Below are 16,096 nucleotides of genomic sequence, written 5' to 3'. Positions count from 1 at the left end.
AATCTTGACCAAAAAACCCAGATGAGAACATTCAGTTCTGCTTGGACTCTGTCTAAAGAAAAAAGCACTTATAAAAAGTTTTCCAATTCACTTGTAGAGGTAAAATAGCCACCTTGTTAAGTGCAACTTAAGCCATGATCTTTGCCATTTATTTTACCAATAGGCACACCACCTCTCCCACGTAATTAAGTTATGTAAAGCACATACCCAGTTCATCTGCATGTTTTGGAATTCCAGGCCAAAGTAATCATTTTCAATCAGATTGAACCGTTGAAACACCTTTGTCATCAACTCCTGGCCATTGGACTTGGACTGGGAAAAAAATGAAAAAAGACCAATTAAGCTTAGACATTATTTAAATATACACTACACTTCAAACACTTGAAGAAAATACATAGCTTAATCTTGGATCCAGCATTCCCAGCCACAGCACCTTTAAAACAGAATATGAAAACAATAACATTTGCAAAAAACAATGCTCACCAGTTTCTAGTATTTTTACTATGTTTATTCTTGTGTATTATATCCACCAAGCTGAACATGGAAACAAGATGGAGAGCACAGTCCTACATCTAAAATAGAAGCATTTCAGAGCCACTTACATAACATGCATTTTTGTAACGATGAATTTAATTGTATTTTTTCCAGGTACAATATTGAAGTTCAATGACACAGTAAATTTGCTTGTATGTTTTCTCACTCCACCCCCAAATTCTGTGAAAAATAGCCAGTATCCTTAATTGTTTATACCTGGTATTTCCTTCAACATTCAGGTTCATATTTACTGATGATGCAATATTTAAAATCAGATAGCCATAAACAGTACACGAACATAAGCACCTAAAGCCCTGGTCACACCTGGAACGACAACCATAAATAGTTTATGGAGCGGTCACACCAGAACGAAAAAGGTTTCCAATATATTGTACAGCAAATGCCAATCAACTTTTTAGTACACACCCACTTTTACTTCCAGCAAGATGAGGGACAGTGATGAGGAACATGAAGAAATACTCCTGTTGTATTAGATCAAAGGAGACAGAGAAAAGGAGTGTTGGTACACAGAACACTACAGAGTAGGGAGGAGTTAGGGAAATTCCACATGCTCGTTGGTAGTCAAGTGCTGAAAATTACACCGTGGGTCAGAGTCCTGCATCGGGTCGGGTGCCGGCAGGTCAGGTTCACGCCATTCATTTATTTGCGATGAATTTTGTTTGGGGGGCAGATCTGCCCTGCAGGCAGAATAACATCTCCAATCTGATTGGTTTACTATGGAAAGGAGGCAGGGTTTTGTTTCAATGACATTCCTCCAATTGATTGGTTTACATTTGGAGGCAGGGTTATTTTTTACTTTTGACCATTGAAAGAAGCCACTGATTTGGAGGGAGTTGTTAATTTATATTATATTATATTATATTATATTATATTATATTATCTTAAAAACTTTGATTTAGAAAGCTTTGTAAGAGGTGTTCCGTAAAAAAAATGTCCGACTTATCAGACACTTTGGGGTATTCTGTGCTCGTTTAACTTGTTTTACTTGCTATTTTAACAAAACATGCATGCATACTTTTACAGTATTAAGTAATCTGTTTTCAGAGCTTTTCCTTTATTTAATAAAGCATTTATTTAAGCTTCCATTAAGCGATATTTTCCAACATGCAGTCCCAATTGTATTAATAAGGTATCGTTTTAATGTTTTACTCTATTAATGACTTAAATTAAGTGTCTGGGTTTTCTACAGAATATTCTTATTTTGAGTATTATTCAGAGAGCTAGGTTTCACAATTCCATCCTACATTTTCACAATGTCACACTGTTTTGCTATTTACTGCATGACCGAAATTATATATATGTGTGTTTGCAAGAATGAAGTTCACAGAAGTGGTCATTCATTTTAACAATATTATATAGGCTGTCTAATGTACAGGTATGGAATAATTAATATTTTTGTTTACAGATTCATTGTCATGGTTGTCCTCTGCCTTGGGGGAAGATGTGTGTGTCAGTGAGAGAATCTGCCTTGGGGGAAGATGTGAGCGAAATACATTTTCTATTTATTATATTTTACTATTGGTTGTTAAGTATAAGTATTTGTGCATTATTTTTCACTTATAGGTGTGTTCACAAGAAGTTCAGAGGTAGCGTAATTTAAAATGTCATTAAAACAATACCTTCCTTATTAATACAATTGGGACTGCATGTTGGAAAATGTTGCTTAATTAATGAGGGAAGCTTAAGCAAGTGCTTTATTAAATAAAGGAAACAGATGTTAAATAAAGATTACAAATAAGATTACTTAATACTGATATTATTCATGTATGTTTTGTTAAAATAGCAAGTAAAACTTTGCAAGTTTAAGCAAATGAGCACAGAATACCCAACTCGAGTTTTTTTTTTTTTTTAGGAACACCTTTTTAAGCTTTCTAAAATCAAAGTTAGTAAGTTAAATGAACTCCCTCCAAATCAGTGGCTTCTTTCAACAGTCAAAAATAACCCCGCCTCCAAATGTAAACCAATCAATTGGAGGAATGTCCTTGAAACAAAACCCTGCCTCCTTTCCATAGTAAACCAATCAGATTGGAGATGTGTTATTCTGCCTGCAGGGCAGATCTGCTCCCAGAACAAAATTCTGAGATATGTGAAATACAGCAAACAAGGAATGGGGCAGGGCTGGAGATGCAGTACTGAGTGTCTTGTTGATATGCAGTGCCTTTTAAACCCGTTTTACTATGAATAAAAATTATTTTTAAACAGCGTGTGTAAAATAAACAGTGCGTGTGAAAATAAATTGGACCTGACAGGCGCTGAATAAATGGACCGCAAAGGGTTAAAGTATTACTTTGCATTTTGGCATACTATACCTGCTGACAGAGTTAGGTTATGCATTGAGATAGTAAAATTGAGAAACATAAAATTCCTCACTTAGCATTGTTTTCTTCCTGGGCTATATATATATATATATATATATATTATATATATATATATATATATATATATATATATATATATATATATATATATATATATTCAAGGAACAACAGAAAAAGTTCCTGCAAAGAGCTGAGGAAAGGTCAAGATATGCAGGCTTAGCAACAGAACTTGTATCAAAAGACCATTACCTTCACTGTCCGTCAAGAACCATTTTTATTCATATTTAAAATGTCAACTTTATTAGAACTATTTTATTATAATGCTGCCTAATAAAAGCTACAATACGTTATCATATTCACATCTCTACTGAATTTGATAGGTCAGTTTATTTCCATTTAGTGTGAACCGATTACTCCATTTTGAGAACTGCTTTAGAAGAAACTGTCAGCAACACAATATAAGTTTCAATGTCTCAACTTATTCTCAAAGTGCTTTTTCAAAGTTTTTTCAGGTTTTCAAAATGTGTTTTAGGCAAGTGTAGAAATATTTTTTTTGTACAATGTAAAGTACACAAATCCAATAACATACATCTTGGTGTTAATTTTTTTTTTTTTTACGGTTTTGCTATATGTATTTGGGCCCTGTGCAAAACAAATGGTTCAATAGATGGCGGATTCACAGAATTTGATTCCCTTTCTTTCCATGAACATTAAGATGCATTGTGCTTAGTGTTTCACATAAATAAATGTTATTTGAAAATACTTTCCAGTTACGTTAAAGAAATAATTTAAAATACTGAATGATTGTTCGTGTCCAGTCTCCGGCTCAGAGAACACCCCTCAGGAAGCAAGTGAAGTGTTCTCCAAGGCGGAGTTGACCACCAGACACAATATGGATCAATGAATAAATAAATAAATAAATAAATACATATTTATCTATTTATTGCCATGACGCACATGCATCAACATATGAAATTACATGAATAAGTAAGAGAAAAGCAATAAGCAAGTAATGTTAATAAACTATAATAAACACTAAACAGACAAACTAACATTAATAAAACTAAACTGCCAAACTAAATCAACACAGCACCCCTACACATGTTAAATGCAGCAGCCGCTCTAGATTAATTAGGAATACATGTACAGTAGCAATATTCAAGACATGCACAACATTTATCAGAATGGTGAAGCAACTTATCAGAACAGGAAACTCATGGAAGTCAGAATACAAAACGAGTCAATGATATGACAGTGGTTCTTGGAAGATTGAATAAACCAAATCAGTGTGCCTCAAGAGGACAAGTCACTTTTCAAAAGACTGAATACACCATTTTAAATTTAAGTTTGATGACTTTATCAGGTTCCAAAATAGTACTGTATCAGTTGTGAACAAATCGCTATTGGTGCCAAGGTGTTCTTGTAAGCAAAGTTCCTGTTCCTTTAGGCAGAGCATTTACAAACGGGATAAATCAGTTTCACCACAAGCGTATTCTCTTAGGCGAAGTGTTCTCTTAGGAGGCATTCCTATACGTGGAGACTACTCAATACGTTGTGGTTTATTTTTTTATTTTTATTTTTTTTTAAATTGCCTTAGGAGGATCCTCCTGTGGTGAATAAAAACCATATACCAAGAACGATCATTCTTCAGTGGTCAACCTAAAAAAGAGCTAGGCAAACTATTTATAACTGAGCCAGTCCACACAAACCAGAGTGAATGAGTTTAGGATTCATAAGCTATAGAATTGTCAAACCCAATCGGAACCAGGGCACAAGCTTGAGCAGACACCACAACATTTCTGGAGAGATTGTGTTCGTCAAAAGAACTGCAATTTGAAAGTTAAAACATGGCTGTTTGAAAAAATTCACATTTGCATTCAGTGACACCTTGAATGCAAGATATTTAGGATAGTACAGAGCAGTAAAATTACAGTCAAAAATAACTTCTATATTTGTATACTGTACAGCAACCTCAATACATGCAAAATAGCTCTGTATTTGCTTACCAAAATGTCCCTTACCAATAGGCCACATTGCTGGCGATTCTAAAACTACAGCCATTGGGCTGAAGAGTGACAAAAGTAAAAATACAATTTAACAACCAGGTGACACTGCCTGACCCCAATACACCAGCTCTTAAAACAAGAACCTGGGTTTTCTGTCCCTTGTCAACCAACTACGCCGTTTGTTTACTAACCCAAAATACATCCTTATTTCCCCCCCTCCCTCACTCAAGCTTCTCCAACCATCTCCAGGGGTTCAGAAGCCCCCACTCCCACATTCCCTTTTAATTTCAGAACAGTAAAAAACAGGGATTGGCCATAGCACTGTTGTAAATCCTTGATAAAAAGATCCTGTGTTTTCAATCCTGTCTCCCTGCCAAGGAGAGCAGGAGTCAGGGCTTTTTCAAACTTAGGGAGGGACATGCTTCCAATAAAGTTTAACAAAAAGAACACACCCCTTCTCACAAATTTGTTACATGCTCAAAGTCAAGGTTACATGCCAAAAGCATTGGCTCTATAAAAAAAGTGACCTTATGGGTCATTCCAGCTAAAATGGACAATGACTTGCATCCATTAAACATTTTTGAAAGCTTATGAAACACATTTTTAAATGCTAACCATGTTATTCATCCACAGAAGGTCACCCCACAAGACAAAAATTAGGTCACCAAAATTGGCATTTTTACCACCTTCAGACCAAGACTGTAAACGTTTAAACTTTAATAAACAAGTGCTCAAAGGCCATAACTTAATTCAACACTCTCCATTGTGATGTGTAGCAGCATATTTACAAAGACAAATACGCTTCCCCCACAAGACAAGGATGTGTAAAACAAACCAGAAAAAAGAAGCACTGTTCCCAATAGTTCACATTTGCTGTGAATGGGAAAAACACACTACAGTATGTTTGCTCAATACAAAACTGTGTACAAGTGTGTCATACAAGGGGTGTTACTCATATAAAAGTTTAAACATTTAAACATGAGTAAAGTCTCAAAAGTTTTTAATTTTGCTTAATCATTTAAACTTGTGCAGGTCAAATAAAGAACAAGAGGGTGTAACTAATGGCTACTCAGAGTTTTCTTTTGTGGTCTAATTCCTAGCTTTGTCACGTGGCATATTGTCACTGGATGTTCATCTCCCACTGTCCACCATGCTTTTGGTCATGTGACTAGCACTGTCCTCTTCAGGAGCTTGAAATAAGCAAAGCCCTGTATGGGCATATTGCGATTAAAAGGGAGATCAAAAAAGTAAAAATTTAGACTGTGCTCTGCAAAGCTTGGTTTCAGCGGCAGTACGGGAACAATGTTAAAGCAAATAAAAATAAAGTATCCTGTACATAAGATGTTTGGATCTAGCACGGAAGTGGCGGGGCCCAGACAAACAATGCAAGCGTATGCTAGTGCTAGGAAATTAGAAAACTTGGGCTGAAAACATAACACCGTTGATTATTGAGACGATCGCAACTGACATGCAACCAACTTTAATTGTGGAGGACACCGGATTCAACAAGTTAATGTCTTTGTTCAGCCAGACTATAGAATGCCATGTTGATCACTATTTTTTTTTATTTTAAAGTTTGCACCCCATACCGAGGGAGATGCCAGTTTAGTTTGCAATTGCTATTCTGGGAGAAGATTGATTCCATTTTCTGTATTTTTTGGTCTTTTTTCCTACTGCTGCCAGTCAGACAAGTACAAACTATTGACTACATTTTTTTTTAATGGAATGTTGATCCTGTATTTTAGACTTAGTTTAGCATGAACATAACTAGTTATTGACTCATACAGCAAGTAGGATAGATTAGCGATTTGGATTTTAGCACTGTTTGAATAATTAGATTGCATAACGTTTCTGTAATAATGCAATTAATGCTCGCCCTCTAACCAAGAGGCCATTATCGTACCCTGATGCTATTATTTTTTCCATATTGCTTCACTGTTTTTACACATTTATAGGGCTTAATTTAGTTATGTATTTGACTTAATTTAGTTATTTTTTCTGTCAAAACTTATGGGCTTTTAAATAGGAGAAGCCTTAATTTTTCATGTACAAGTAGAACATACAAACAAGATTGCAACATGTAATTAGTAAGCAACTAATCTATTAAAGCTATAAATGAAATACCTGAACACACTATTAATCGTTCTGAGTAACTGTCTTTACATTAATAAAGATGAGTCGCTTCTGCTTGTAAATGAAAAAGTAAGACTTACGATTTAAAAGCCCATTTCGTTGTTTCACAAAAATAAAACGTAAATTAAATCAAATCTTTTACTAATAACACGTCTCAGTTGTGATACACAAATGGCTTAACAGGTATCAATTGCATTTAAGGAGAGTAGAAAATCAGAAGACCTATTTAAAGACATATGCGGTAATTTATAGAAAGCTATTTATTTTAAAAAGTAATAACACCATCTCAATTTTTTATTTTTATTTTAACGTTTAAACTATATATTTAACAGTTTAAACATAATCTAGCACCCCTATGTCATACATTAAAATTTACTTGCATATTAAAATGTTAAACCAAAAACAATTATTCACATTCTCGCCGGGCCACAACGACTCATTGTAAACAGCAGGAAATCCTGGCTGCTGTAGCAATTTCCTTATTACTTCCTATAGGGCTATAGATCTACTGCTCATCAAACCATTCTTTTTCTGGCTCAATGATATTCTACGGCATTAGAACAGATTATTCTTCTTTTGGGGTGTTTCTTCTAAGGATGCAATTCTGTGCTTAATTAAAATGCTGAAGCCTACTGGGGAAAACCATGGTAATCTTTATCTTGAATAGGGGCCCCTGACAATTTGACTTCTATTTGCACCACAGCAATTTAATTTTATTTAACACAATGTGGAACCAAGAACATTTTTCAATGTTTGATGTGAACATTAAAGCCTGTGTTGTATTATGTATGCTTTATGCGTGAAAGCCAGTTTGTGTTTTAGAAATTATATTATAGATTTTTTAGGTTATGAAGGAAATGTCTTGCATTAGCAAATCCTTACCAATATAAATAGCTATGAGGAAAGAGGGGATTCAAGATATGAAGCAAAACTGCAAGAAGTTTGTTCATTTGGCATGGAAAAATCACCTGGGTGTCTATTTACAATACTACTTTTGTACACTTATTGTACAAACTTAATATAGGTGAAAAAATATAATATGAACATACAGCCTACAAACTAAGCACAATCAAATGTTTGTGCAACAGGCCACGGTACTAAGTAGTATCTTTAAACTTCTCTTTAATACTATTTGTATTGTTTAGAAACACTTCTCTAAAGAGAAAACATCCATCTTCAATCTAGGGGAAAACGGTATTTGGTATACCAGCAATACATATCATCAGATAGATCCACTTGAAGGGTACTGTTGTGCTAACAGTACACTGTACTTGAGAAAATGGCAGAAACATTAATTTTTCCCCCCTCCTTTAAATAGGAAAATATTTTTCATGGTTCTACAAGGAATCAAAGCAGCAAAACTCTAGAAGGTGGGTTCCCTATTTGCCATTCACGAAATAAGAAAATATGGGTGAACATGGAAGCTTTCCACAGTCTGTAACAAACCCTGCATCATCTACATCTACTAGACTGTTGTCATGAGGAACCTTACAAAAATAAAGTTGCAAAAAATGACCTTGCAGTTCACATTGTGCAAAATACTGCTATACATATATGCCATCTACAGGGACTGCAGTCCGGACAATTAAATAAAAATAAAAAACTTAAATTGTCAAGACATTGAGGTGGTTTAAACCTTTCATGTTACGTAACATAGTGGTGCACAGAAGACAGACTACACAGATTCAGAGGAAACCAGATAGATTTTACTATGGTGGAGTTTGTTTAGACGATGAGGGATAAATTAGAAGCCAAGGGCTGCAGGCAATTCAATTCAAGTATTCAGGGTGCAGTCAGCTGTATTTTTCACCACAAAGCCAATGACAGGGCAGGAACAGACAGGAGAAAAAGTGGTTTCAACATGCATTTCTTGCCAGCCCTGCATGGCAATGATCATAAAGAACAAAATTTGCAGCACCGATTTATGGAGTGCAACCACCAAATCTTGTCTGAACAGCCGATTTAAACAAGCAAGTCCCAAATCACTGGACATACTGAACCATTACAAATTTGAAAAAAGTTTATATAAAATAGTATTTTAAATGTAAGGTTAGTTTAAAAATACCCATGTTCACCAGAAGTATTGTTTTTATCATTGTTTTATTGTTCAATATACTGTATGTTATATACATTTGTATTCTCGGATTGTTGAAAACCTATTCAAAATAAACATTTATAGTTCATATCAATTACTTTTTTTTTTTTATAGTTTTGTAATTTTCCCCTAAAAAACACCAGCTGTACTTTAGTTTGAGTGTCCAGCACTGCACAAATAAAGTATAGTTTTTACAAATATTGAGGAACTGCCTTAATTAAAATTGTTACAACACATGACATCTGGATTACATTAACCCACTATCCCCTGGCTGCAAATCAATTTCAGGTTATAGTACATATTAAGGACTCTGGAATGGATTACCAAACTGCCTTTGTACAAGAAATACAAAAAAAGCCGCAAACCAGGGCTAGAAACACACACTCGCATGAGGTGAATTAAATCTGATGAGGACTAGTTGATGTCTGTGTCTCAGTAGTCCTCTGGGCGAGTACTTAAAACAAATGTACACATATACTCTCACGTTGTCTTGCGTTAAAAAAAATGCAGGACAGTCAATTTTCCAATGGGGTGTAGCAATGGTGAATAAGCATTCAAAAATAATGCTTAGAAAACAGTCACTCTGAACTGAAACCTCCCTTCATCTCCCCTGCAATGCCAACCCCACTTAATGGCAGTTTACATTTGTGTTCTCCCTCTGCGCGGGATGCAAAGTTTATCGTTTGAATTTACTGAAACACGTTGCATCTTTTGAAGTAAGTGTAAAGTCATTTTACAAAAAGGTGGAGAGATTTATACTGGGTTACGACCCTGACTGAAGATGTCATTAGCAAAGGGGGCCGGGTGTATTAACGAGGTCAAACAATAGGTCACGTTTTACTAAACATTTTAAAAACTAATAAACAAACAATTACCATAATGACCATTATCGTAGTATGTTGCTTAAAACATAACACATTATTCATAATAAAGTTGAGTTCTATAAACAGTAACACGTTTAAAAGCTCGGGACTCGCTGTCTGTAGCTTGGTGTTCACATTATAATCTGCGTATTTTAAGTGATTGGAAGCTGAAATTACTTTAAAAACACACACTTCTCTTATACCAATACAGTATTGGTGAACAATAATCAATTTGTTTGAAAACCAGGCATTAATCACTGAATAGGTACACAGATACCTATTAACATCCCAAAGTGCAAATACAGTGCCTTGCGAAAGTGTTCGGGCCCCCTTGAACTTTGCGACCTTTTGCCACATTTCAGGCTTCAAACATAAAGATATGAAACTGTCAACAACAAGTGGGACACAATCATGAAGTGGAACGAAATTTATTGGATATTTCAAACTTTTTTAACAAATAAAAAACTGAAAAATTGGGCGTGCAAAATTATTCAGCCCCCTTAAGTTAATACTTTGTAGCGCCACCTTTTGCTGCGATTACAGCTGTAAGTCGCTTGGGGTATGTCTCTATCAGTTTTGCACATCGAGAGACTGAAATTTTTGCCCATTCCTCCTTGCAAAACAGCTCGAGCTCAGTGAGGTTGGATGGAGAGCATTTGTGAACAGCAGTTTTCAGTTCTTTCCACAGATTCTCGATTGGATTCAGGTCTGGACTTTGACTTGGCCATTCTAACACCTGGATATGTTTATTTGTGAACCATTCCATTGTAGATTTTGCTTTATGTTTTGGATCATTGTCTTGTTGGAAGACAAATCTCCGTCCCAGTCTCAGGTCTTTTGCAGACTCCATCAGGTTTTCTTCCAGAATGGTCCTGTATTTGGCTCCATCCATCTTCCCATCAATTTTAACCATCTTCCCTGTCCCTGCTGAAGAAAAGCAGGCCCAAACCATGATGCTGCCACCACCATGTTTGACAGTGGGGATGGTGTGTTCAGGGTGATGAGCTGTGTTGCTTTTACGCCAAACATAACGTTTTGCATTGTTGCCAAAAAGTTCGATTTTGGTTTCATCTGACCAGAGCACCTTCTTCCACATGTTTGGTGTGTCTCCCAGGTGGCTTGTGGCAAACTGTAAACGACACTTTTTATGGATATCTTTAAGAAATGGCTTTCTTCTTGCCACTCTTCCATAAAGGCCAGATTTGTGCAGTATACGACTGATTGTTGTCCTATGGACAGAGTCTCCCACCTCAGCTGTAGATCTCTGCAGTTCATCCAGAGTGATCATGGGCCTCTTGGCTGCATCTCTGATCAGTCTTCTCCTTGTATGAGCTGAAAGTTTAGAGGGACGGCCAGGTCTTGGTAGATTTGCAGTGGTCTGATACTCCTTCCATTTCAATATTATCGCTTGCACAGTGCTCCTTGGGATGTTTAAAGCTTGGGAAATCTTTTTGTATCCAAATCCGGCTTTAAACTTCTCCACAACAGTATCTCGGACCTGCCTGGTGTGTTCCTTGTTCTTCATGATGCTCTCTGCGCTTTAAACGGACCTCTGAGACTATCACAGTGCAGGTGCATTTATACGGAGACTTGATTACACACAGGTGGATTCTATTTATCATCATTAGTCATTTAGGTCAACATTGGATCATTCAGAGATCCTCACTTCTGGAGAGAGTTTGCTGCACTGAAAGTAAAGGGGCTGAATAATTTTGCACGCCCAATTTTTCAGTTTTTTATTTGTTAAAAAAGTTTGAAATACCCAATAAATTTCGTTCCACTTCATGATTGTGTCCCACTTGTTGTTGATTCTTCACAAAAAATTACAGTTTCATATCTTTATGTTTGAAGCCTGAAATGTGGCAAAAGGTCGCAAAGTTCAAGGGGGCCGAATACTTTCGCAAGGCACTGTAAATCACCTGTTCTGTCAAATTACAGTGTGGATGCTTCACAAACAGAACTTATTTCAGCATTTAAAAACATAATTCATTTATACAAAGTCTCGCGGCTTTCTTGAAAAGACCTGCATTTCCCTCGTTTTTCTTTTGTATTTGTTATACTCTCATTAGTATCTAAGTAGATACAGCGTCCGTCAATTCTGGCAGATTCTACTGTACTTGCTGAAGCGGTTTTCTCTCACTGCCAATTAAAAAAAAATAGCCACCTAGCTAAAAATTAAATTAGCAAAATAAAATCTAAGCATATTTTTAGGGACCCCAACTGTAGCTCTTCATTCCAACTTAAGCACTTCACATCAGGACTAGCAAGTTTCAAAAGGTACTAGTCCATTGTTAGTTTCTAACCCTGTGCAAACATACACAAACTTCAACACCGAGCAAAAAGGTCTTCTGTACAATAGTAGTAGACTTCATTAAGGTGGACAAACTTAGGCAAGGGCACCAATCACAACATAATTTTGCTGTAAAGAAACACATTTAAAGTGTAATATTCTATTTCACACACACACAGGTAAACTAAGTGACATAATAGATAGAAAACCTTATTCAGGTCTCAGAATACAAGCCCAATTCCCTGTCAAGTCATTCTCACAATATAACTTATGATTCAGTATGAAACAAAAATAGGTTATGAAAATTATCAGATAGGCAAACCTCTGTTTAGTAGAGCTGATAAGATAAATGTTTATACAAACACAGTAAGGTACAGTACAAACATGGTTCCTAATCATTATCAAGAAAATCTGTGAAACAGAAGTAGGTCATGGCCATCTTTTGAAAGGCATAGTAAAGATGCTATGATAATGTTGCTGCAAGGTAATGACTGAATATCAGAATAGTTTTAAATCAACAATTTCAATATTATGAACGGAAAAAAATGAAATCCATGCCCATGTCCCCAAACAACTGATACAAATGACATCACTTAGTCAAAATAAAGTCAAGTAGGGGCTGAAAACAGGACTTTGTCCCAGTATTATTTCTCCTCTACTCTAGTTCTTCATTCAAAACTGCAAGCACTGTAGTAGGCCTACACAAAATCAGGAGCCACCCTTAACTTGTATTCACATGACAAACTGAACAGATTATTGGTTTGAATTATTTTGTTTCCAGAACATTGCTAGCTTTTGAACTATATGACTGTTTCGTCTGTGATCAGTGCAAGTCAACACGTTTAAGCTTCAGGCTTGTGGATGCCAACAAAAGTTAGTGTAATAGGGTCTTGATACTCTAAGTGTGTGCATCAGTTCAGAATATGGGGAAGATCACATTTAAATGACCTGGATTATTTGCATGTTTCAAGTTTAATTTGAGAACCAACTCCATAAGAATAAGCAACAGGAACTAAGCCATTTTTGTTTTAAATGCCTTGGTGTCAGGGCACTTAAGAAACAGGGATACTACAAGAAGACAGTTACAACAGCAGAGATAAGACTATTTTTACCAAGCACTTTTTCCCCCTGTTAGCAAGTTATTCTTTCTATAAATATTACTCCTAGTCTCAGACTCATCTGAATGAATGTTGCACACCTTGCAAACAAAAGCAACAAGCACTCACCTCCATCTCATAGACCTCCTGAGTTTCATCCAGCGCCTCCACTCTGATCTGTAGCCCATTCCTGGCAGAGCTGGGCAAAGCAGTATACAGACTTTGGCCAGGCTCTAGGGTACTGACTGCCACATTGGCACTGACCCCAAGTCGTGTTCCTGGGGTCTGCAGGGGGCGGTACGAGCCCTCAATCTCACCCATCACTCACCCAAGGGTAACAGAAACCCTGCCAAGCAAGAAGAGACATGATCGTCAGTGCCTACATAGCTATCCAATACTAACTTGATAATGGAAACATAAATACCTGTTTGCACATTAAATTAATTTTCTATTTATCCAGAGTCAGAATATGACAAGCACTATCAACGGAAGCTTTTTTTCACATGCCTCAAGTTCTAGACAAACTTAGTACTCAAGCCTGTTCTCAAAATAAGAAACCTGTAACTTGGCACAATTTAAAAAGCACAGGCAAGCCCAGGGTTTCGCGTCTGAACCTGGGGAATTCTGCATGCTGTTAATTCACTACACATCTACATTCTCTATAACACAATCAACAAATCTAATTCTAGTGTTAGAAAAGTTTTTTTTTTTTTCTAGATCACATTTGGTAGAAATTAAAATTGTTAGACATTTTACTTGATTCTTTGTAACTGAATTTAACTTGGCCTGCATAGTCTCTATGTCGCCTTGGTTAACCCCCCCAACCCCCCCCCCCCAAATTTTATTTTCAATGTTTGTTTTTTTTGTAGTTTAAAAATAAGCTAAAGTCTTATGACCTACAAGTTAAAAGCAAAGCATATCTGACTAATTTGGAGCAACATAATTATACCTCCTGATTTAGTACAAAGTACAGAAGTGGTAAACGATTAAGAACTTGAATTGCATGCGTCTTCAATCTATCTGGCGAGGTGCTTTCTTCTGACACCACGATAACAGACTAGTTCAGAAAACAAAACAAACAAACAAACAAACAAAAACCCACCAAGACTTACCTAAATAAATATATTTTTTATAAATTATTCCCGTCATTAACGTTTTCCTATTGTCGACCTCAAACTTCGATAAACACAAAATATACTTTACAAAAACAATAACTAAAACGATTAAACATTTTTTTTAAAAAAACTTGTTTTCATAACTTTTTCTTCCACCGTAACGTACGCTTACCGGGCGGTAGCATACCGCAGTGTCTAATCTAATCCACACTGCTTTAAACAAAAACATACCGTACAATTCAGCAACAAAAACATTTCATTTAAGTAACATAAAAAGTACCCCTCCGAAGACAAATACAAATAAAAACTTCCTGAAATGATAAAAAAAAAAAAAAAAAAGTTTATTTTTTTTTACAAAGTTGGGGATTTTTTACAAACCTCTCCTTCAAACCTTCAGACAATGTAGTAAGCACCAAGAACGAAGCCTATATTCCTCTCTTGAGGAATGGATTATGTACAATTTTAAAATAAATTTGACTTATTTCTACCTGAATTTCTGTTGCTTTTGCCTGGAACTCCTCCGCGAGATACTCAGACGGCCATCGCGAAACCACACCGAGCCACATCACACTCTCATTGGCCGGAACTAACACCCTCCCCATTTCCTATTGGTCAAATAAAAAAACCCAGTTTGGCCTACGCTTTACCTGTACACGATTTTCGTTGGTTGTAACTGTGTGCCAAAATAATTATCTCTGATTGGTTAGATGCTGAGCGTCTCTGAAATTTTGATTTGTTAGATTTATGATGACAGCGGACAAATGCGTTTCTTTGGATTGGTGCAGGCTGACTTTAAAGTTGCACCGTATTCACGTTTTTACATGTGATCATGCAAATTTACTTTTTTATGATGATATCTGATCTGATTACGTGTACATTTACAACCCTATTACACAGAGAGTGGTGTTCGTATGGAATGGGTTACCATGACATGCAGTTGATGCTGAATCATTGGGTTCATTTAGGGCCGCTTAGACGAAGTTCATGCAGCTACTAGGAAGCTGACGACCATTGGGGCTGAAAGGCCTGAAAGGCCTGCTCGATGCATTTAACACACCCATGTAGCATAGCATTGCACCAGCTAACTTTGTACTATCTACTGAGAAAATATGTCTTGCCCAAAATGAAAAACCTGCAACTGACATCAAAGTTCACAGCAAATCAAAACATTAACATAGAGGTCTTTTGGCCGTTTCTGACACATTATTAAAATGTATATTGTTCTATATATTTGGTACTACACCAGGTTAAAACAGTCTCTGCAGGACTTGTTTTCTGATAGTCTTGCTGTTTCATGGTCATTTTCACCTGGAGGTAAAACTGTCCCCACCTCTTCTCTTTCCCGTCATTAGTCAACCAGTTGCTTCCTCTAATGATTGACATGCTTTGCAGCCAGTAAGATGCTTGACCCTGAAAACACTGCTGAGGTAAAATGACCCAGGAAGTTGAAGTGTAACATATGTCCTGGAAGGGAAGGCAAGGAAATGTTGTTTTACCTAGGGCAGCGTCATTAAAAAAAAAAAATACAAATACTACATATAGTCAATAGAATTGAATGACGGAAAATACAATTCAGAGTATTTTGTTAGATACCACTTTAAGCGTTACTGGTGACTAAACCTTG

General features: G+C 36.2%; 1 protein-coding gene across 6 annotated transcripts in view; it reads right to left on the bottom strand.

Annotated features, from left to right (window-relative positions):
- farp2 (FERM, RhoGEF and pleckstrin domain protein 2) overlaps positions 1-15,077 on the bottom strand; it is a 60,620-nt gene extending 45,543 nt beyond the window's left edge. For 3 of the 6 annotated variants that reach the window (XM_058990070.1, XM_034038672.3, XM_058990074.1), the window contains exons 1-3: positions 14,961-15,076; positions 13,487-13,703; positions 208-312 (exon numbers count right to left, since the gene is read on the bottom strand). In XM_058990070.1, coding sequence (XP_058846053.1) covers positions 208-312; positions 13,487-13,678 — 297 coding nt within the window. In that variant the 5' untranslated portion in view covers positions 13,679-13,703; positions 14,961-15,076. Of the gene's footprint in view, positions 1-207; positions 313-13,486; positions 13,704-14,850 lie in introns of all 6 variants that reach the window. The other 3 variants (XM_058990072.1, XM_058990075.1, XM_058990071.1) reach the window with 2 other exon arrangements.
- Between the last annotated feature and the right edge of the window lie 1,019 nt (positions 15,078-16,096).

The sequence above is a fragment of the Acipenser ruthenus genome, chromosome 17 (assembly GCF_902713425.1).
Source record: "Acipenser ruthenus chromosome 17, fAciRut3.2 maternal haplotype, whole genome shotgun sequence".
In the NCBI taxonomy this organism is placed as follows: domain Eukaryota; kingdom Metazoa; phylum Chordata; class Actinopteri; order Acipenseriformes; family Acipenseridae; genus Acipenser; species Acipenser ruthenus.
Note: the sequence above shows the minus strand (reverse complement) of the source record. Positions and strands in the feature narration are given on the sequence as shown.